General features: G+C 57.3%; 4 protein-coding genes across 7 annotated transcripts; 2 read left to right on the plus strand and 2 right to left on the minus strand.

Moving 5' to 3' along the window:
* On the plus strand, nucleotides 19-6,950 carry RPS2 (ribosomal protein S2). The gene is made up of 8 exons (XM_021086796.1): nucleotides 19-5,000; nucleotides 5,166-5,345; nucleotides 5,433-5,522; nucleotides 5,700-5,807; nucleotides 6,044-6,217; nucleotides 6,292-6,451; nucleotides 6,663-6,754; nucleotides 6,834-6,950. Exons 2-8 carry the CDS (start codon nucleotides 5,169-5,171, stop codon nucleotides 6,912-6,914), a joined length of 882 nt encoding a protein of 293 aa, XP_020942455.1. The 5' UTR covers nucleotides 19-5,000; nucleotides 5,166-5,168; the 3' UTR covers nucleotides 6,915-6,950.
* RNF151 (ring finger protein 151) lies at nucleotides 1,491-4,622 on the minus strand. Its single transcript, XM_021088382.1, is given in 5 exon segments — nucleotides 1,491-1,524; nucleotides 1,526-1,980; nucleotides 2,531-2,627; nucleotides 2,930-3,134; nucleotides 4,550-4,622. Coding segments are annotated over 5 exon segments (864 nt in total).
* NDUFB10 (NADH:ubiquinone oxidoreductase subunit B10) lies at nucleotides 6,949-9,490 on the minus strand. The gene is made up of 4 exons (XM_021086798.1): nucleotides 9,219-9,490; nucleotides 7,896-8,034; nucleotides 7,488-7,627; nucleotides 6,949-7,225 (listed from the first exon to the last, which is right to left on the minus strand). Exons 1-4 carry the CDS (start codon nucleotides 9,364-9,366, stop codon nucleotides 7,122-7,124), a joined length of 531 nt encoding a protein of 176 aa, XP_020942457.1. The 5' UTR covers nucleotides 9,367-9,490; the 3' UTR covers nucleotides 6,949-7,121.
* RPL3L (ribosomal protein L3 like) lies at nucleotides 8,747-20,542 on the plus strand. 4 transcript variants are annotated; one of them, XM_021086790.1, is made up of 10 exons: nucleotides 8,888-9,078; nucleotides 12,307-12,499; nucleotides 14,155-14,323; nucleotides 15,382-15,517; nucleotides 18,573-18,759; nucleotides 18,836-18,996; nucleotides 19,206-19,307; nucleotides 19,719-19,814; nucleotides 20,030-20,149; nucleotides 20,403-20,542. In XM_021086790.1, exons 1-10 carry the CDS (start codon nucleotides 9,028-9,030, stop codon nucleotides 20,457-20,459), a joined length of 1,272 nt encoding a protein of 423 aa, XP_020942449.1. In that variant the 5' UTR covers nucleotides 8,888-9,027; the 3' UTR covers nucleotides 20,460-20,542. The 4 variants fall into 4 exon arrangements, with proteins under 4 accessions (XP_020942452.1, XP_020942449.1, XP_020942451.1 ...); XM_021086792.1 differs by lacking the exon at nucleotides 8,888-9,078 and adding an exon at nucleotides 11,713-11,853; XM_021086791.1 differs by lacking the exon at nucleotides 8,888-9,078 and adding an exon at nucleotides 12,157-12,177.

The raw sequence follows: 20,917 nt of genomic DNA on the forward strand, positions 1-20,917 counted from the left end.
GCGTTGTCGGGAAGCGGAAGGAGCCAGAGGCGTTTCCGGCCTACTGGGTGGCTGTGGAGCGGCGCGGGGCCATTGGGGCAGGCGCGGTACACTGGTAGGGGCCTGGGGTTGCGAACTACCTGTCCTTTTTTTTTTTTTTTTTGTCTTTTTTTTTTGTTGTTGTTGTTGTTGCTATTTCTTGGGCCGCTCCCGTGGCATATGGAGGTTCCCAGGCTAGGGGTCGAATCGGAGCTGTAGCCACCGGCCTACGCCAGAGCCACAGCAACGCGGGATCCGAGCCGCGTCTGCAACCTACACCACAGCTCACGGCAACGCCGGATCGTTAACCCACTGAGCAAGGGCAGGGACCGAACCCGCAACCTAGTCGGATTCGTTAACCACTGCGCCACGACGGGAACTCCTACCTGTCCTTTTAATGGAAAATTTAAAAGATATTCGTAGGAAATGTTTACTAGAGTAATCCCAAGACTCCTGTTTCCTTGGCATTTTAGGATTTGGGGGCTGGCGCGGTCAGATGCGCTCCGTTAGGTCCCATCTGAACCGCGAACTGGGCTCTGCCTTAAGACTCACGATACTGTATGAGAAATAAGGCAGGTAAATTAATAAATCACATGATTTCCGAATCATTCAAATGTGTTGATTGAACACATTCTGTGTTTAAAACACACCAGAGAAACTGGCGTCTCCAGTAGCGAGGTGAGGGCTGGGCAGAGGCAGGCAAAGAATACTCTTGTTAAGTGACTAGCGCTTGGAAGTTATGGCAATTTTTTTTTTTTTTTTTTTTTTTTTGCCTTCGGTGGCATACGGAGTTCCTGGGCCAGGGATCAGATCTGAGCCGCATTTGTGACAGCTGCGACAACGCCGGAGCCAGGGCTCCCAAGACACCGCCAATCCTGTTGCGACCCAGAGGAAACTCCAGGAGGTGCAATTTTAACTTGGGTGGTGGTGTAGGAGGAGGCTTTGTTGACAAGGTGATACCTGAGCAAAAGCCCAAAGTTGATGAAGCAGGGAGCTCTGTGATTATTATTTCAGGCTGAGGAACAGCCAGGGAGCGGATTGGCATTTAGGAGCCAAGAAGCCGGTGTGGCTGCCGGGAGCGAGTAGGAAAGAATATAGGTCAGGAAACAAGGTAACAAGGGATCCTTGCGAATCTTTGTGAGGACTTGCCTTTTGAGTTGAGGATTTTGAGCCATGCGTACTACTGGCTATGAAGCTGGTAAACAAATTTGTAGGAGGTAACTGGGCAGTGGACTGGGAAAGGATGATCAGGGAGGATCCCTGTGCAGAAGAGACATTTGATGGAGAAGAATCAGGGAAACGGAGAGCGAGGGGACGAGCTTTCCGGCTAGGGGGCATAGCCAGTGTGAAGAACTGGTGAGAAAGGTCCAGGGCAAAAGGCCCAAGTGTCCCTTTTGGATGAGAAGAGTAGTTCCTAGAGAGGTGAGAGAGTGGGAGGCGGCCAGGCCTGGGCTCTGCATTTATTTATCCTTCTATTTACAAGGTACTTTGGCCTTGGGCCCCCCACACCTCAGCCCCAGTGCTGCTTTCTGGGCTGGCCTCAGCCTCCTCTTGGGGGGCGCCCAGGAGCAGGGCATCGTCTTCCTCCAGGAAGTCCTCGAGCTGCGCCAGCTGCCGGCGGATGAGGTTGGTGGCCCGGTGCACCTTGCGCATGCGCCGCAGCAGGCATAGCACCAGGGTCCGGCTGCGATCCTGGCGCTGGCACCAGGCCTCGCGCAGTTCACGGTAGCAGTTGTGGTTTGCACGCTCGGCTGGGCCCAGGCTGGCCCCACATCCCAGAGGGCAGCGCTGATGGGCACCGTGTTGGCAGTGCTGCCGGTGCTCGGCCAGGGCCCCACGAGGCACCCTCGACATGCAGCCCTCGTTGGGGCAGGCCGTCAGCTCGAAAGGGCATGAGTCCTGGTGCCCCTTCCGATGGGCCAAGGGGCATGTCACCAGGCAGCCCACTTCAGCGTTCTTGCACTGGGGATGGAGGAAAGAATTGTGTGAGCCAAAGCAAGTCGGGCATTGGCAGTCATGAACTGCCCACCTGCCACAATCCTCTATCCATGACGTTCCACTGACCAAGAAACACTTAACTGGGATCCTCCCAGGCCCTTATGGAACCAGAGGTATGGTGGAGAGAGGGAAACAATTAAGCAAATACTTTTTTTTTTTTTTTTTTTTTTTGTCTTTTTGCCATTTCTTGGGCTACTTCCACAGCATATGGAGGTTCCCAGGCTAGGGGTGGAATCGGAGCTGCAGCTGCCGGCCTACACCACAGGCACAGCAACGCCAGATCTGAGCCGCATCTGCAACCTACACCACAGCTCATGGCAACGCCAGATCCTTAACCCACTGAGCAAGGCCAGGGATCGAACCCACAACCTCGTGGTTCCTGGTCCGATTTGTTTCCTCTGCACCTCAATGGAAACTCTGAGAACAGGATTCTTCCACCCCCTTTCCCGGCTCTGCCCCTCTACCCCTCAGGGGCCAGGAGGGTAGGCTTGGTGGGAGTGGTGTTTTGAGCTACCTTGACTTCCAGGCGGCCAATGGTCTTCCGGAGTTTGTTTACATGGACCATCTTTTTCCGTTTCACCTCTTTCCTGCAGCATGGACAGGTCTTTTGTCTAGGAGACATGAGTGGGGTGGTTGTTGGGAGTGGGAGGGGAGCAAGCGGCAGCAGCATGCCTCCACTGGTGGTCCCTCCTCTCTAGCTGGACGAGGCATAAGGCTTGATAGGGAGCTCCCAGCTCCAAGGCTGGGGCTAGGAGCTGCTGATAACAGTGACCAGGCTCACACGTGTTAGCGTCCTGGGAGATTTGGCAGCTGAACTTTATGACCATGGTGACCCAGTGCTTGGCAGACTTTGCTCTCTGTTCTGGGCCCAGGCCCGCCCTGCCCTCCCAGCCTCCTGGGTGCCCAGAAGCACCTGGCTAGCCAATGGAGGATGCACTTCTTGCAGAAGATGTGGCTGCAAGGCAACCTCACTGGCTTCTTGAGAACCCCATGGCAGACAGAGCACAGGAAGTTGCAGTCAGGAGGGCTGGCGAAGAGGTTGAGATCATACCCGCCACTCTGCAAAGACCAGGCCAGTGTTAGGGCCTGGCTGGAACCAGGATCCAGCCCCCCAAAACCTTAAGTGCAGCGGGACCCCAGGAAACTTCGGGTGAGAGGTGGGCCACACGAGAGACCCAGGGAGGGTTGGGTTGGCATCCACTTTGAGGGTCAAGATCCCCTATGACAATCCCCAGCTACAGAAGCTGGCCTTGGCCAGAGCCCTCTGCAAGTTTCTTTTGTCCCGTATGGGAAGCCTGTAACTCCCTGTTTGCATTGTCTCAGTAAGGAATGGGATCGAGCTCTGGAGTTAAATTCATCTAAGGGCTTACCATGATCTGTGTCTGGACGGCAGCTCCACTGACCCCCAGGGCTCAGGAGCCTCCATTTCATACCAGGACCAGGCCGACATCACAGTGGCATTGTCCAGCTCAGGCCAATCACAGCCCTGGCCCAGGGCACTGCCTGGCTATGACTCCACTCTAAGGGTCACAGGTGTAGGTAGAACCCTTGCCTTCAGGGTGGCTGATGGCTGGTCTTTGGACAGCACTAAGCCTGGGACTGTTTGCCCCAAGCTGAGACTCCATGAGGAACGCAGGGGCTGCTCTCCTCTCTTTCCTCAAATATTGCTGCTCAGGTGGCCGGATCCCCAGGAACTTGAGGGCTTTAGTCAGACTCATCAGGTCTCTCAGGATTGGAGAGCCATAAAGCTCATGTATGCTGGACGCAAGGGTACAGACTGGATTTCCACGCAAACTGGGGTACACAGCAGAAGAGCCTAGCATGTGGGGAAACCTCCCAGAGCATGTAGGCTCCCAACCCAGAGGCAGGCCTATGAGGAAATCAGTCAGTCCCAACTTGGGGGACCTGCACACTTGGAGACATGAGGCCTGGAACGGAGAACTACAGGTTCAATGTCACTCCAAGACTCTGAGCCGCGAAGCTTCACTCCCAATCTTGTTAGTGGTTTGCTGGGCCAGCCTGACTCTCCTCAAACTCAAAGCTCCTAACCTGCCAAGTTGTCACAGGGGGTGTGGGTGTATGCAATAGGGTCAGAACCCTGGCTCTGCCATTCTTGGCGAGTGGGATCTGAGGAGGATCCTACCAACCTCTAAGACCGGGTTCTAACTCTGCCTTGCACCCAAAGCAGAACTGAGCTGGATAGAAAAAGGTGTCCATGGGGCGGCGGGGGGGGGGGGGTCCTCTCTTCTACAGCACACCTCGGTCTCAGCGTCAACGGATGCATTTTCCTGGCTTATGGGTGGGGGACGAAACACACCCACACACGGATGAATCAGACCAACAGCTTTATTGGAAAATCAAAGCAAAGCCCCTCTGCTCCCGCGGTTCCGGTAGCGTCGGCGTCAGGCTCTGAGCATCCATAAGTCCTGTGGGTAGAAGACAAGGCGTGGAATCAGAACTTAAGGAGTCCAGAGTACGCGAGAGGCCGCAGCCGAGCCCGGAGCGGCGGCGCGTGTCGGGGCCTGGGTTTCACCTCCCCACACCGAGAGTGAGCGGTGAGCTAAGGCTCCTGGTGGCTCTAGGCGCCGAATCTCACCCACGGCCATGGCCAAAGCCGCAGGTGATTTTCAAACGACGCCGACCTCCTCAACGGCCCCCCCCCCCAAACCCCGCCCGGGATAGAAAGTGCTAAAATGCCGGAAAGCCAGCCGGGGAGACCTACCTGGAAGCCGAAAGAACAAGATAGTCGCAGCGCGGGCCTTTATAGCAGCGCCGCAGTAGTGCAGATTCCCGGGCCGAGAACCTGCAAACACGCCTGCGCTCGCAGAGCTCGGTGGGGGCGGGGCCCCGCGCAGCCAATCACAGGCTGCTTTATAGGCCCTCGGCGCACGTCGGCCTGAGGCGGGGCAACCCAGGTCTCGCGGCGCTTGGCGACATATAAAAGCTCCCTCGGGCGAGCACGTCTTTCTTCTTCGTGAAAACACGTGAGTGGGTTCTCCCGCTGGGGCGGCCGAGGCGCCTAGGCGGCCAGCGGCCGCCGCTTTTGGGCCGAGCCGGGGCTGGCGCGCCCGCGGTCTGGGGCAGCAGCCCGGCCCGAGGTGGCCGGAGGTACCAGCGCCTCCCTGACAGGTTCTTGTCGCTCTTTTCAGCAAATGGCGGATGACGCCGGTGCTGCGGGAGGGCCTGGAGGCCCCGGGGGCCCTGGAATCGGAGGCCGCGGCGGCTTCCGCGGAGGCTTTGGCAGCGGCGTCCGAGGCCGGGGCCGTGGCCGGGGTCGGGGCCGGGGCCGAGGCCGCGGAGCTCGCGGAGGCAAAGCCGAGGACAAGGAGGTAGGTCGGTGCCACGCGCGCGAGTCTGGCTCTTTGGGCGGCGCAGGGCCGGCGGTCTTAAGTCACTCGCGGTTTTTCCTCTCTTAGTGGCTCCCCGTCACCAAGCTGGGCCGCCTGGTCAAAGACATGAAGATCAAGTCTCTGGAAGAGATCTATCTCTTCTCTCTGCCCATCAAGGTAAGACATGGGTTCTTTTTTTCAGGCTGTGGCCTTGGGCAGGTGAGTCTTCCGTTTGGCCTGGAGCGGAGAGACATGTGGTTGGCCCTCCGTTGAGGGACCCCAGGCTGCACCTTGGAGAGGCTTTGTGGAGCAGTTTGGGTAACAACCTTTTTTTTTTTCGTTTTCTTTTTTCAGGAATCCGAGATCATTGACTTTTTCTTGGGGGCATCCCTCAAGGACGAGGTTTTGAAGATCATGCCGGTGCAGAAGCAGACCCGTGCCGGTCAGCGGACCAGGTTCAAGGTACTCCAGCTGTCGTTCTTGCCAAGAGGCTTTGTGAGACTCTCTCAGCTCTGCATAGTTGCACTTTCTACTCACGCGTGTGACTTTCGTAAAAGAGAGAGAGAACAAGGATCTCCTCGGAACCTCAGGTTGGCCTTGCAGTGGCCAGTCTTGGTTTGAGGGGCGCCACAGACCTTGGGAGGCGGGAGCTGCTGTGAAGGCCAGTGGATTCCCCACCCACATCATTCTCCTTGCAGGCATTTGTTGCCATTGGAGATTACAACGGGCACGTCGGTTTGGGTGTCAAGTGCTCTAAGGAGGTAGCCACTGCCATCCGGGGGGCCATCATTCTGGCCAAACTCTCCATTGTCCCTGTGCGGCGAGGCTACTGGGGGAACAAGATCGGCAAGCCCCATACCGTCCCTTGCAAGGTAGGATGGGTGGCGGAGAGGGGTAGGGCCTGCAGTGGTGTGGACTCCCTCCTGACACCCCTGCTCCTGCCCAGGTGACTGGCCGCTGTGGCTCCGTGCTGGTGCGCCTCATCCCTGCCCCCAGGGGCACTGGCATTGTCTCAGCCCCTGTGCCCAAGAAGCTGCTGATGATGGCAGGAATTGATGACTGCTACACCTCTGCCAGGGGCTGCACTGCCACCCTGGGCAACTTCGGTAGGTGGCCCACACAGACACCGGCTTTTCTCAGCTGCACTTAATCACGTTCTTGTGTGTGGCTGGCGTGTTTCCAGAGCGAGAGGCCCTCCTAACGCGCGGCAGATTGGCCCCTGTGGCCTCTCTGCTCCTAGGAGTGTGACAGCTTCTGCTGGTGTCGGGGGTTTCACCCCGGGTGAATTCTTCAACCCTCGTGTTTTCCCACTTCCAGCCAAGGCCACCTTTGACGCCATTTCCAAGACCTACAGCTATCTCACCCCTGATCTCTGGAAAGAGACAGTGTTCACCAAGTCTCCTTATCAGGTACTGCCTGCCCTTCCCTGTTAAGCAGGTGGGGTTTAGTCTGTCTGTCTTGCATCTAAAGCTTTTTCTGTCTTTCTAGGAATTCACTGACCATCTTGTGAAGACCCACACCAGAGTTTCTGTGCAGAGGACCCAGGCTCCCGCTGTGGCCACCACATAATTTTATACGAGAAAAATAAAATGAATGAAGCCGGTTTATAGGTGTCCTGTTTATTTGTTCCTCTAGCCGAATTTGGAAGGGAAACGGGGCCAATAAAATGTGTCGTTTGAGTAAAGTTCGTGAAAGTCAGGCTGAAGATGACATCAGAGACACAAGTTCCCTTACTCTTTATTTTAGCGATGGGGGGGGGCGGTTCAAGGGGTTGCCTCAAGCGGCAGCAGCTTCTTTCGCTGCTTTTCTCTCCGCCAGCATCCTCTGCTTCTGTTTTGCCAGGCACTTCCTGGCAGAGTAATGGGCTCCCAGATCGCTATCTGAAAAAAAGATGGGGAGGGGCATCAGGGGCCACTTAACTGCCAGAAATTCCAGAATGCGAGTTTGTGGTCTTTTCCCCAGGAAGGAGGGAGCGTCAGGCAGGTGACTGAGCAGAAAGGGGACAGACTGGTAGGCAGAGTCTTCTGCCAGAGACTGGCCTAACTAGCAGGTTTCAGGCAGTGATGTTACAGAAACCACCCAGGCTGGTTTAGGATTGAGGGCCGTGGTGGGCGGGGAGCAGGCTGGGCAGGGCTCACTCACAGCGGTCCTGGAAGGCCTTGGACACCTGGGTGAACTGCTCCAGCTCCTTGGCACAGTTCTGCCTGTAGCTCTCACCCTCCCTCTGCTGACAGGCCTTCAGCCTTTCCTGGATGATGTTGACGATTTCCTGATCAACTTTGCTGGAAGAGAAAATAAGACAGGTGGGCCAAAGGACTCCTTTCCCTGTGTAGAAAACGAAGGCAGCTCTGGTCAGGCCCCTCCACCCCCAAGATCTGGGCCAACCCAGGAAAGGGCTACGGTCCTCAGTTCCATCAGCCGAGCCATCCAACCAGGGAGGCATTCCTACCACCCAGCCCCTGTTCCACAGCACCGGGGTGGGGTGGGGGGATGCTGGGCAGGGCTCAGGGTATGCCCTGACCACAATGGAAGCCCGAGCGCAGGACGTACTAGTCTCTCCTCCACTGCATTTCTGCTTCGAACATGCACAGAATGTCCTTCTCCTCGCACTCTGTGATGTCTGGCACGCGGCGGAATTCCCGGTGATAGTAGTAATACCTGTTCTTGGCGTGCTGCTGCTCGATAAACTCTGCAAAGAGAACCCCAGGCCCCATTGGTCTGGACAGGCCACAGTTTGGGCTCTTAGCTTCGTATTTCTCACAAGCTGTGGAAGACACAAATACCCAAAAGTTCTCCACTTTTAGGAGGCTGGTAACTGGACGCCCCAAAAAGATTGTGTGTGTGTGTGTGTGCCCCACGCATGGGTGGGCGGGCAGACAGTTTACAAACAGTGACGTTTATCCTTTATGGAGAGCTTCTTGTAAGCCAGGATCTCACTTGTCACCACAGCAACCCTACGCGGGGCAAGTCCCTTTCATTTACAGGGAGCCACCAGCAGGAATTCCAGTCCCCGTTCTGCCACTGCTGACTTTCTAGCCTCAGATTCCCCAAAGGTAAATTAACAAGTTGGACCCAGTAAGATCGCATCCACCCAGACATGGAAAACTGTCTAAAAACCACACAAAAGAGGAAGCAATTTTCCACGGCTGGCTTCTCCATACTTGGGGGAAGGGGAGATATCCGGTTCTTCCTCCTAAAACAGAGGCACTAGAGCAGGTCATGCACCCTAAATGTTGTGTTGTTGAACGAACGAATTGATTAATTAGATGCTTGGATGAATCGCCTGGCACCAGTGACAGGGCAGAGCGTGCTTTTGCTGCTGCCCCACAGAGCTGGCTGAACCATAAACAAGACAAGAACGGTTTTAAACATTCACCTGATTTGGACCAGAGATGGGGGGATGTGGGGAGTTCTCAAGCGTGGCCACACACGGAGGACAAGTTATAGCACATCGAGGTGGAGGGGGCCTCGGCCGTCATTGAACACCTGGGCCGTTTTGCAGGCAGGCAAAGGGTTACCAGAGAACTCCTGCGGCTCAACAGCCCTCTGCTGACCGCCCATCGTGCAAAGGGCAGGATGCAAAGCGTGCGGGGAGACTGGGATCTATCAAGCCTCGAGTCGCAGATGACTTCGGTCCGCAAACAACCCCTAATATTCGAGCGAGGCCGGGGACCAGGGGTGCATGAACCGCTCTCCAGGCGGCAGAGGCCATAGAGCAGAGGGCTCTCGGCGGGTGAGTGGCTGGGCGACCCGGAAGGCGAGGCCTGGGGTGCAGTGGAGGGGTCCAGGCTGAGTGACAGCGTCCGGGGTGCGGGGGACGCCGGAAGCGGTAGGGGGCCGGGGGGAACGCCGAGACCCGGCTGGGGCTTGTACCTCTCGCGAGGGTCACGGGCCGGTCCACGAGGAGGTCGAAGATCTTCGTAAGGTAGGTGACAGGGTTGGGCAGCGAGGTCTGCGGCGCCGGCGCCGGCGTGCGGCGCGGGGGCTCAGGGTACACGTCCTTGTCCCAGCTGTCCGGCATGGCGGCGTCGCACAACGGCCTCCGTTCTCGGATGCGTTGCCTTGGCCTCTGCCTTGGTCCCGCGGCCTTGTTCGCCCGCACAAGAGGACACCGCCGGCGGCCGCGCCTGCGCAGAACGGACGGTCGACGCCCGCGAGGCACTATGGGACTTGTAGTTCTCCCAGCGGGCTCGAGGGTGGCCTCGGGAACCGCTTCGAAGCGCGAGCTCCTCCGCGTGGGACTGTGGCGCCACTACACATGCGGCAACGCGTATCGTGTGCTGGACGCTGGTCTCGGCGCTTGGGATAGAGCAGTGAAGGAAGGAGAGATCCCTGATGCAGACGCATCTGCAGATGTCAGATGCAGGAATAAGGGAACCATTCAATTTTTTTTTTTTTTTTTTGTCTTTTTGCCATTTCTTGGGCCGCTCCCGCGCATATGGAGGTTCCCAGTCGGAGCTACAGCTGCCGGCCTATGCCAGAGCCACAGCAACGTGGGATCTGAGCCTGTCTGTGACCTACACCACAGCTCACGGCAACGCAGGATCCTTAACCCACTGAGCAAGGCCAGGGATCGAACCCGCAACCTCACGGTTCCTAGTCGGATTCGTCAACCACTGAGCCACGACGGGAACTCCCCATTCAGTTTCGATGGCAGGCAGACACATGCCAAGTGCAGCAGGTTGGCGAACACAGCTAGGCTCTCCTGGAGAACTCAGGCCAGAAGAGCAAACAAATCATACAAACTACCAAACGCCCTGCTCTTCCAGGAAGCCTTCCTGGATTATCCATTCCCTACAGCCCTCTCTGGGCTTCACTGTGTCTGCCACGGCCCCTCATGGACTGGCTAATGCCAGTGAGCTTGGGCGGGGGATGCTGTTTGGGGCAGCACAGGAGGCAGGGCTTGCCCTCCCCACACCCCTTCTCCCCCAACCAGGAGAAGTGACTCCTACCCTGGGTGCAGGGCACGCTGTTTGGGTTCTGATGGTTCCATCCTGCCCCTGAGTATTGTTGTGCCCCTGAGGGAGCCCCCTAACCAGGGCCCTGCTGGCTACCCTCTGGGATCTCCACACCTGACACAGTTCCTGGCTAGCACCAGGGAGGATGGGTGCTGCTTATTTCCTGCCCAGAGTCTGGGGTCATGGACATGAAGTCATCAGCTTTCCAGAATCACAGAAATCTCAAATCTTCTCATCATGAACTCTTAGAAACTGTCAGGCTCAACGAATCAGCACTGGCCTGTAGCATCCAACTGAACTGGGGACCCAGCAAGGGAAGGCTGAGTCTTTGCTGAGACCCACAGTAACCAGAAGAATATGAGAAAGCAGAATACGGTACTCAGTTAAGGGACAGCGCCAAGATGATGGCTTTCTGCTGCCACCCAACAGTGGACAGACTTGGAGCTCATGCAGCAGAAACAGAAGGCAAACGAAGGAGTTCCCGTCTCTGGGTCAGTGGAAAGGAATCTGCAGCTTGGATCTGGTGTTGCTGCGGCTACGGCTCCGATTGGACTCCTAGCCTGGGAACTTCCATACGCCACGAGTGTGGCCCTGAAAAGACAAATAAATAAATAAATAAATAAAAAGTTTAAGCTCATATAAGTGTCTACATGTCTTTGCTGAACAGGAGAGATGGACACAACATTGTAAATCAACTATTCTTTTTTTTTTTTTTTTTTTTTTTTTTGTCTTTTTAGGGCCGCACCCGCAGCATATGGAGGTTCCCAGGCCAGGACTCAGGAGTCAAATGGGAGCTGTAGCCGCCGGCCTATGCCAGAGCCACAGCAACACAGGATCCAAGCCGAGTCTGCCACCTACACCACAGCTCATGGCAAAACTGGATCCTTAACCCACTGAGCGAGGCCAGGGATCGAACCCGAGTCCTCATGGATACTATTTGGGCTCGTTACTGCTGAGCTACGACAGGAATTCTGTCAATCAACTATAATTTAAAAAAAAGCATCTGCATTTCTTGGCTCATGGCTGTTAGAGTCAAGGGATCTTGATTTTCAGTCACAGCCCTTTTGATCCTCTGGGCACAGAGCCAGCCCTCCCCCGGCCCTATGGGTCCAGCTCAGGCTCACAGCCCTCAGGACCGGACAGGAATCCTCCTGGTTTCCCTGCCTACAGACTGGACCTGCCTGAGGAAGGGAAGCCCCCCAACGGGGGATTCCTCTGCCTCCTCCCAGGCCACGTTGTTCCTGTCCTTGGGGGGCCACGTGCAGCAGAAAACAGAGTGTGACCTAGTCCTAGCACCCTTAAGGAAAGGAGAGCCAGCCCGGACTCCAGGTGTCCCCACCCAGGCTGCCCAGGATGCCCCCCTCGCGCCACGCCTGGCCAGGCCTGCTTCTGGCACCAGAGCCCATGCCTGCCACAGGAGATGACAGAGCTCCCCTGCCAGGGGCTAAATCTGGGATCTGGCCGCAGCACGTCCTGGCCCTGCCACTCGACCTCCAGCGCCTGGCGGGGAGGCCCCTTCCCTTCCTGATGTGCGGGGACCCATTGCCATGGTCAGTGGGCTTGGGGGGCCGGCTTCCTGGGGTGGGGCAGGGGGACTTCTGGAGTCTTTCCGGGCAGGGACCGCCCCTGGGGGCTGTGAAGGCCTAGGTGGTTAGAGGGGCAACCGTGGGGCGGAGACCTGGCTTCCTGGCCTAGGGCGGGCAAGGAGGTGGGTAGATGGCAGTGGGCCGCTGCCCCTGCAGCCCTTGGCCACCGTGAGGGCGCAGCCAGGCGGGGCCCCAGAGGCAGGAAGCCTGTGTGCGAGGAGGCCTGAAGTTGGCAGCTTCCCCAAGACACTGCCCAGGGGGAGCTTCTCTTCTTTCCAGCGGATGGAGGTAGCCCCAGAGGAGCACGGGTCTTGGCCCGGGGCCTCCAGCTCACTTCTGCTCTGGGTTCCGGGACCATCCATCCGCCCCCCCACCAGGGAGACCCCAGCTCTGATGTCCCTCTCCTCCGGTCCCCAGTCACACCGGAAGTTCTCCGCCCCTCGGCACGGACACCTGGGCTTCCTGCCGCACAAGAGAAGCCGCCGGCACCGGGGCAAGGTGAAGACGTGGCCACGGGACGACCCCAGCCAGCCTGTGCACCTCACGGCTTTCCTGGGCTACAAGGCCGGCATGACACACACTCTGCGGGAGGTGCATCGGCCAGGGCTCAGTGAGTGGCTGCCAGGGGCCCCAGGAGGGCAGGCAGGGCACACAGACCGCTGAAGATCTGGAGGCCCTTCCAGGTGCTGGGCTCCCTGCCAGCTCCAGAAAGGGCCAGGCCCTGCCTGTGGGAACCTCGGGCAGGACACTGGCCATCCTCGGGCACTGCCCCTCGAAAACGGCTCTGCCATTGCCCCAGTTTACAGATGAGGAGACTGAGCAGTCATGCAACTGGAAGGAGCCAGGAGGCAAGGGCAGGTGTCCCAACACACCTCTGGTTTTGGGATCATTGTAGATTCCCGTGTGGTTATAATACAGAGAGGTCCCCTGTTTCCCCAGTGGCAACGTGTCTTAAAACGGTGGTAATAGTCACAGCCAGATGTGACGTGGGTACAACCTACCGTCTCATTCAGATTCCTCCAAGGGGTGTGTGTTTATTTCTGCGAGGTTCTGTCACCTGCAATTGTGTGTACCCACCACCTAGATACATATATATGTAATATATATGTATTTTAAATTTTATTTCTTCTTTTTGGGGGGGGGGTGCAGCAACTTCATGTGGGATTTTGGTTCCCAGACCAGGGATTGAACCTGGGCCACAGCAGTGAGTCCTAATCACTAGAATCCCTAGACCACCAGGGAACTCCACATATATCCTGGCCCTGCTCAAGGCATGTGGAAATTCCCAGGCCAGGGATCTGAACCCATGCCACAGCAGTGACACCAGATCCTTAACCACTAGACCACTAGGAAACTCCCAGAACTCCCTTCTTTTTTTTTTTTATTCTTTTTAAGGGCCACACATGGGGCATGTGGAAGTTCCCAGGCTAGGGGTCTAATCAGAGCTATAGCTGCTGGCCTCCACCACAGCTACAGCGATGCAAGATCTGAGCCACGTCTGTGACCTACACCACAGCTCACAGCAACGCTGGATCCTTAACCCACTGAGTGAGGCTGGGGATTGAACCCGCAACCTCATGGTTCCTAATCGGATTCGTTTCCGCTGTGCCACTATGGGAACTCCTATTTTTTAAACATATGCTTCTTTTACTTTGGACCAGCCTCAGTCATAACATCTAGAAAGTCATGGATTTGGGTGAATTCCTTTGTGGCTCAGTGCATTAAATGTTCAGCATTGTCCACGCAGTGGCTTGGGGTCACTGCTTGTCTGGCGAGAGTTTGATCCCTGGCCTGGGAACTTCCACATGTCACGGGAGTGGCCAAAAAAAGAAACAAAAAAACCAGCAAAAAACCCCCACAACCAAACAAACAAAAATCATGGGTTTTGGACAAGTCTTAGGGTTTTTTGTGGAAACATGTGGGTTTTTGCCCCACTACAGGAGGCCCAACCCTACCCTTTGGAGGCACTGCCCTGGGTGTTGCTCTCTGCACCCATTCCCAGATGGGCTGGTGGGGAAGCTGCAGCATGGGGCAGGTCAGGGCCACCTGGGGGGTCTTGCCCTGTGGCTGCAAGAGCAGGAAGAGGAGGGCAGGGAGTGGGAGGCTGAGGGCTGGAGGGCGGGGGGCTTGCTCGCCGGGGCCTCTGTCCACAGCATCCCTGGCGCTGTGCGGGGGTGGGGGGGCTGCGTGTGTTCTTCCCCCGCTCCCACCTCTCCATGGGACCCGGGGATGCCCTCCACGCCCCCATCTCTGGGTTTCATCCAGAAATTTCCAAGCGGGAGGAGGTGGAGGCAGTGACGATTGTGGAGACACCGCCTCTGGTGGTGGTGGGCGTGGTGGGCTACGTGGCCACCCCTCGAGGCCTGCGGAGTTTCAAGACCATCTTTGCAGAACATCTCAGTGACGAGTGCCGCCGGCGCTTCTACAGGGACTGGTGAGAGGAGGGGTGGCAACAGTGTAGAAGGAGGAATGTGTGTGTGTGCGGCTCTCACTTTAATAAAAGATGAGGACAGGAGGGCTGCAGAGGAAACTGGGCTGGAGGGAAAAAGACAGCCGGTATTCTCATCCTCAGGGTAGAGTAAGGAACCAGTGCTGCAGAATGTCAGAGTTCACCCTGAGCTTCCTAGCAGCCAGGGTGAAAAGGGCAACAGCCAAATGACAAGCTCTTTTCATCAGAAAGAGAGGCAAAAGGCATTCTTAGGTCTCAAACCTTCCTTGCCATTAAGTCCAGCCTGAGAAGGAAGGCCTCCTGCCTGAGGAACCTCATAGACACCCCCTTCCACATGGAGCAAGGGCACAGCATGGCTTCTCTGGGAGGTGACCATCCTGGGCCCCAGGGTCAGAGGAAAGCACACTGGCCTCTTGGAATCTCCTCTCCCCAACCTCCACACACACGTACACACCCCACAGCTGCCATCAAATAGGAGGGAGGGGCCCACATCACGGGGTCGTGAGGAGGAGATAAGTGGAGTCTCCAGCCTCCAGCACAGAGAGCTCAGCTAATGCCCGCTGGCCTTGTTTTTTGCCCTTGCATTGTTAACAACCTGCCCCTCGTCCAGGGGCTCTGACCTCCCTGATTTTGCCGTCCTCCTCTGTGGAGCAGAGATAACGATGTCCACCTCCCTGGATTCTGGCCGGGGTCAGGAACGACGTGGCCTGGGGCCTGGCCAGTCCTGGCTGTCTGCTTTAGAGTGGGCTCAGCAGCCGTGGCAAAGTGGGCACATGGCCTCGGCCTGGCAGGCACGCCCCTCGGCCAAGTTCCCACGCATCTGCCCCGTCTCGGCCCGGGAGGCAGGGAGGGTACCCACTTTACGGAGGAGAAAACCAAGGCCTAGAGAGGGCGGGACGGTCTGGCCTCAAAGACGGCGACGGGGAGCAGCCAGGGGACCCCCGGGGCCCAGCAGTGTCTCGCCTGGGAAGGGGGGAGGCGACATCTGAGGCCCGTGCCTGGTGGGCTGCGGGCCTGCTAAGCGCCCTCTGTGTGTGGCTCAGGCACAAGAGCAAGAAGAAAGCCTTCACCAAGGCCTGCAGGAGGTGGCGCGACACCGACGGCAAGAAGCAGCTGCAGAGGGACTTTGCCGCCATGAAGAAGTACTGCAAAGTCATCCGGGTCATTGTCCACACCCAGGTCAGCCCCGCCCCCAACTCACCCAGGCCAGCCCCGCCCCCAGCTCAACGCGGCCAGCCCCGCCCCCAACTCACCCAGCTCAGCCCCGCCCCCAGCTCACCCAGGCCAGCCCCGCCCCCAGCTCACCGCGGTCAGCCCCGCCCCCAGCTCAGCCCCCCAGCCCGGCTTCCGGGAGCCCTGGCAAATGTCAGCCTAAAAATACCGCAGGTCCTGGGCACAGGCCCAAAGGGTTGGCTGTCCGACCCTCTGGCCACCGGCAGCCTCAGGGCTGCGAGGTTGGGTGTCAGTCGGCTCTGAGGGCTGCTGGGCACCAGCCACACCCAGCGGTCAACCGAGGCCCTGAGACACGCCCGAGGTCCTGGATCTTCTGCCAAATGTTGGGAGGGGAGGGCTGCCACCTCCCTTTGGGCTCCGGCCCTTGAGTGTGTCCATCGGCATTCGTGTGTGGGGTCTGGCTTCCTGTGGGCTGACAGGTGCCAACACCCGCTGGCTTATTCTGGAACATTCAGGGAAGCCTTCCAAGGCCCCGAGCAGTGACCCTCCCCCACCTGCCTCAGCGGCTCTCACACTGGCAGGTCCTGAATACATGTGTCATTGGTTCACGTCCATCTCCCTCGATAGACCTGGGCTCCAGGGGGGCAGGGTCACTGCTTCCTGTCCAGCAAGTCCTTCATGTGTACGTGTGGGCACTATGCTGTGACCTATGTCCCTGCTTCCACCATGGGTCCCTACGGCCTATGCCTCACGCAGCAGCAGCCAGAGATGTTTGAAAATGTATGTGCATCTCGTGGAGTTCCCGTCGTGGCTCAGCAGTTAACGAATCCAACTAGGAACCACGAGGTTGCTGGTTTGATCCCTGGCCTTGCTCAGTGGGTTAAGGATCTGTCATTGCCGTGAGCTGTGGTGTAGGTCCCAGAGGCGGCTCAGATCCCGTACTGCTGTGGCTGTGGTGTAGGCTGGCAGCTGTAGCTCTGATTTGACCCCTAGCCTGGGAACCTCCATATGCCTCAGGTGTGGCCCTAAAAAGACAAAAAAAAAAAAAAAAAAAAAAAAAAAGAAAGAAAGAAAAAAAAGGAGTTCCTTTTAATAGTGGCACAGCAGAAACAAATCCTACTGGTAAGTGTGAGGTTGTGAGTTCAATCCCTGGCCTCGCTCAGTGGGTTAAGGATCTGGCGTTGCCATGAGCTGTGGTGTAGGTCACAGATGTGGCTTGGATCCCACGTTGCTGTGGCTGTGGTGTAGGCCTGCGGCTACAGCTCCAATTCGACCCCAAGCCTGGGAACCTCCATATGCCGAGGGAGCGGCCCTAGCAAAGGCAAAAAGACAAAACAAAACAAACAAAAAAACTTTTGTTGGTGCATACTTGACTTAGAATATGTAGTGTTAGTTTCAGGCATATAGCAAAGTGAATCCAATTATACATATCCATCCATCCATGCTTTCTTCCCAGGGAGGTTATTGTAGACTATTGAGTAGATTTTCCTGTGCTGTCAGCAGGTCCTTGTTAATTATCTATTTTGTGTAATGTGTACACGTCATCCCCATCCTCCTCATGTATCCCTCCCTCCACGTTTCCCCAGAGTCATCATAAGTTTGATTTAAAATCTGTGAGTTTCTCTGTCTCACAAAAAATTTTGTAACTTTTTTATTAGAGTCCACATATACGTGATATGATAGGACACTTGTCTTTTTTTTTTTTTTTTGGTCTTTTTGCTATTTCTTGGGCCGTTCCCGCGGAGCTGTAGCCACCGGCCTATGCCAGAGCCACAGCAATGCGGGATCCGAGCCGCGTCTGCAACCTACACCACAGCTCACGGCAACGCCGGATCGTTAACCCACTGAGCAAGCGCAGGGATCGAACCCGCAACCTCATGGTTCCTAGTCAGATTCATTAACCACTGCGCCACGACGGGAACTCCTCTTTCTCTGACTTATGCCACTCAGTATGCACATTGCCAGGTCCATCTACCTTGCTGCAAATGACATGATCTCATTGTTTTTTCTGAGTAGTATTTGCTCGTATATAGGCGCAACTTCTTCTTCACCCACTCCTCTGCCGGGGCATTTACGTTGTTTCCAGATCCTGGTGATGGTAAATAGCGCTGCAGCAAAGATTGGGGTGCATGTATCTTTCCGAATCACAGTTTTCTCCAGGTGTATGTCCAGGAGTGGGACTGCTGGATGATACAGTAGTTTGATATTTAGTTAAAAAACTAAATAGGAACCTCTATCCTGTGCTCCATAGCGGCTGCACCATTACATTCCCACCAACACTGTATGAGGGCTCCCTTTTCTCCACACCCTCTCCAGCATTGGTTTGTAGACACTTTGTCTTTTTTTTTAGGGCCGTCCCCGTGGCACATGGAGGTTCCTAGGCTAGGGGTCGAATTGGAGCTGTAGCCGCCAGCCTACACCACAGCCACAGCCGCACGAGATCCCTGATGCACCTGCCACCGACACCACAGCTCATGGCAATGCCAGATCCTTAACCCACTGAGCGAGGCCAGGGATGGAACCCGAGTCCTCATGGATCCTAGTTGGGGTCATTAACTGCTGCGGGAACTCCTGTAGACTCTTTGAGGGTGGCTCTTCTGGCTGCTGTGAGGTCCTGGTCATTTTGGTTTGCATTTCTCTAATAATTACGGATGTTGAGCATCTTTTCGTGTACTCTTTGGCTACCTGTCTGTCTTCTTTGGAGAAGGTTCCTTCTCGTTACTGATGTCACCTCCTCAGAGAGGTCCTCCCTGACCCCCCATGTGCAGTAACTGTCCCCACCATCCTCAATATTCCAATAGGGCACTTAGGCGTCTCCAGGATTTACTTGGCTTCTGATGCCAATGAAATGGTGGCTCCATCAGGACTTTGTCTGCCTCATTCCATGCTGTGTCCCCAAGACCTCACACAAAACATGGCACACAGACCAGAGCACAGGAACAGCTGTCGAGTGACTGCATGCATGAAAGCTTGCCGGGGTCACCAACTGATCGTGTCATGTCTGCAAATGAGGGATGGGTTGTGACCTTCTGGAACTGACTGGCTGCACCACGTCTTACAGATGAAGCTGCTGCCCTTCCGGCAGAAGAAAGCCCACATCATGGAGATCCAGCTGAATGGTGGCACTGTGGCTGAGAAGGTGGCCTGGGCTCAGGCCCGGCTGGAGAAGCAGGTGCCAGTCCATAGCGTGTTCAGCCAGAGCGAGGTCATTGATGTCATCGCCGTCACCAAGGGCAGGGGCGTCAAAGGTAGGGCTGGGTGGGGGTGCCTGGAGGGGGTGGGGGCCCAGCTGGCCTCTCAGCCGCCAGCCCCTCCCACTTGCAGGGGTCACGAGCCGCTGGCACACCAAGAAGCTGCCTCGGAAGACCCATAAGGGGCTGCGCAAGGTGGCCTGTATCGGCGCCTGGCACCCTGCCCGTGTGGGCTGCTCCATTGCCCGGGCTGGGCAGAAAGGCTACCATCACCGAACGGAGCTCAACAAGAAGGTGTGTCCCAAGTCCGGGGTGGGGGGGGGCGGGGAAGAGGAGGGATGCCCTTGACCACGCCCCAGTGGGTGGGGTGCATGGCCCCCAAAGGTGCTGAAATGCCCCCACCAGGGCTAGGTCAAAGGCCACGTCCTGATGGGTGCGGACATACTGCCGGCCCCGGGGGCCACCTGCCGTCCCCTCAATGCCATGCCGTGTCCTCGTGACAGATCTACCGCATTGGGCGAGGGCTGCACATGTCGGATGGGAAGATGGTTAAGAATAACGCGTCCACCAGCTACGACATGACCGACAAGTCCATCACACCGCTGGTGAGGGGCGGCGGCCAGTTCCGCTGAGGCAGCAGGGTGTGTGTGGGGTGGCTGGGGCCCCCCAGGGGGACCAGACCCCTGCCGTTCCTGTTCCTGCATCCTCACCGCCTTCTCTGCAGACAGTTATACTCCAGCTGCTGTTTCAGAGTGTGGAGTGCAGCTGCTCTGACTGTAGCAAGAACCCGAGCTGCAGCAGCTGCCAGGCCTGGGGCAAGCGACCCTCTGAGCCTGGTTCCCCCGCTGTAAAATGCAGATTATTAAGATAATTATGGAAAGGACTTAAGGCATGGCTCACAGGCTGGCCTGATTAGTGATTCAGAGTGTTGTCGCCCAAGGCCAGGGGAGTCCTCCTAGGGACCCCAGCAGCCCCCTAACTCAGCAGCCCCTTTCCCGGACCCACCTTCCCCGCAGGGTGGCTTCCCCCGCTACGGGGAAGTCAACAACGACTTCGTCATGCTGAAGGGTTGCATTGCAGGCACCAAGAAGCGGGTCATCACACTGAGGAAGGTCAGGTGGGGCAGTGGGCCGGAGAGTGGGAGGCCTGTGGGCTGTCGGGGGGCTGGGGGGCTGGCCTGCGCTGGAGAGCCAGCGATGGGTCATGGGGAGAGCAAAGAGGGACGGACCCAGCTAGGTGAGCCAGGCACTCCTGGATGACCTGGGGTGACGGGAGGGGCTTGGCGGGGACCTCCTGCCTTGACGCTCCCCTCCCCCACGGGCCCCAGTCCCTCCTGGTGCACCACAGCCGCCGGGCCCTGGAGAACGTTGAGCTGAAGTTCATCGACACCACCTCCAAGTTCGGCCACGGCCGCTTCCAGACAGCCCAAGAGAAGAGGATCTTCATGGTGAGCCCATCCGCCTTGCTCTCTGGGGCTCAGACACCACATCCCTCCTGCCCCAGCGTGGGGCGGGCGTGGCACGCGTGCCTCCACACGCATCCGCAGGAGGGGCTCTAGGGGTCCAGCCCTGGGCACTGATTCTTGCCGGAAACGAAGGAGGGGAGGGACCAGTAGGAGGGGCAGCAGGGCCGACTCTTAGTATCCCAGGCGGCTAGTTAGACCCCTGTGACTAACGCTCCTCCTGTCGCTCGCCCTCCAGGGTCCGCAGAAGAAGCATCTTGAGAAGGAAACGCCGGAGACCTCAGGAGACTTGTAGGCAGGATGGGATGGAGGGAGCCTGAAAAACGCGATGCAACCCCTTCCTGAGCCCCCTAATAAAAGCCAGAGGCAACTCCTCCAGTGGTGTTTCAGATGTGGGGGCAAGGGAAACCTGGTCAACGGCCGGTAGCCTGGTGCTTCACGCCAGGAAAGGATGAGACCCGCCGCGGTTCAGGGTGCACCGAGGTCGCCATCCTAAACCCAGCGCAGCTCAGCGGCGCCCCCTGGTGCTCGGGGACGCGGCGGCAGGGGCGGGGCCTCGGGATGCTACAAGGGAGTGGTCCTCAGTGGTGGGCGTGGCCTGAGGGGAAGAGGGAGCCCGTCCTCGGAAGGGGGCGGGGCCTGCTGGAGGCAGGAACCAGAACCTTCTTCCGGCGGGGGATTGGTCTGTGAAAAAGGGGCGGGTCAACGGGAGGCGAACCCTGAGAGGGTGTCTCACTCCTCTGGATGTGATTG

The sequence above is a fragment of the Sus scrofa genome, chromosome 3 (assembly GCF_000003025.6).
Source record: "Sus scrofa isolate TJ Tabasco breed Duroc chromosome 3, Sscrofa11.1, whole genome shotgun sequence".
NCBI classification, from domain to species: Eukaryota; Metazoa; Chordata; class Mammalia; order Artiodactyla; family Suidae; genus Sus; species Sus scrofa.

Excerpts from the sequence above, each read along its gene's own strand:
- RPS2 (XM_021086796.1), top strand. The coding sequence starts at position 5,169 with ATGGCGGATGACGCCGGTGCTGCGGGAGGGCCTGGAGGCCCCGGGGGC. Across the intron at positions 6,218-6,291 it reads CCCATACCGTCCCTTGCAAG|GTGACTGGCCGCTGTGGCTC; the intron begins GTAGGATGGGTG and ends GCTCCTGCCCAG. Across the intron at positions 6,452-6,662 it reads TGCCACCCTGGGCAACTTCG|CCAAGGCCACCTTTGACGCC; the intron begins GTAGGTGGCCCA and ends TCCCACTTCCAG.
- RPL3L (XM_021086790.1), top strand. The coding sequence starts at position 9,028 with ATGAACCGCTCTCCAGGCGGCAGAGGCCATAGAGCAGAGGGCTCTCGG. Across the intron at positions 12,500-14,154 it reads GGTGCATCGGCCAGGGCTCA|AAATTTCCAAGCGGGAGGAG; the intron begins GTGAGTGGCTGC and ends GGTTTCATCCAG. Across the intron at positions 18,760-18,835 it reads CAAGGGCAGGGGCGTCAAAG|GGGTCACGAGCCGCTGGCAC; the intron begins GTAGGGCTGGGT and ends TCCCACTTGCAG.
- NDUFB10 (XM_021086798.1), bottom strand. The coding sequence starts at position 9,366 with ATGCCGGACAGCTGGGACAAGGACGTGTACCCTGAGCCCCCGCGCCGC. Across the intron at positions 8,035-9,218 it reads GCCCGTGACCCTCGCGAGAG|AGTTTATCGAGCAGCAGCAC; the intron begins GTACAAGCCCCA and ends TTCTCTTTGCAG. Across the intron at positions 7,226-7,487 it reads CAAGGCCTTCCAGGACCGCT|ATAGCGATCTGGGAGCCCAT; the intron begins GTGAGTGAGCCC and ends TCTTTTTTTCAG.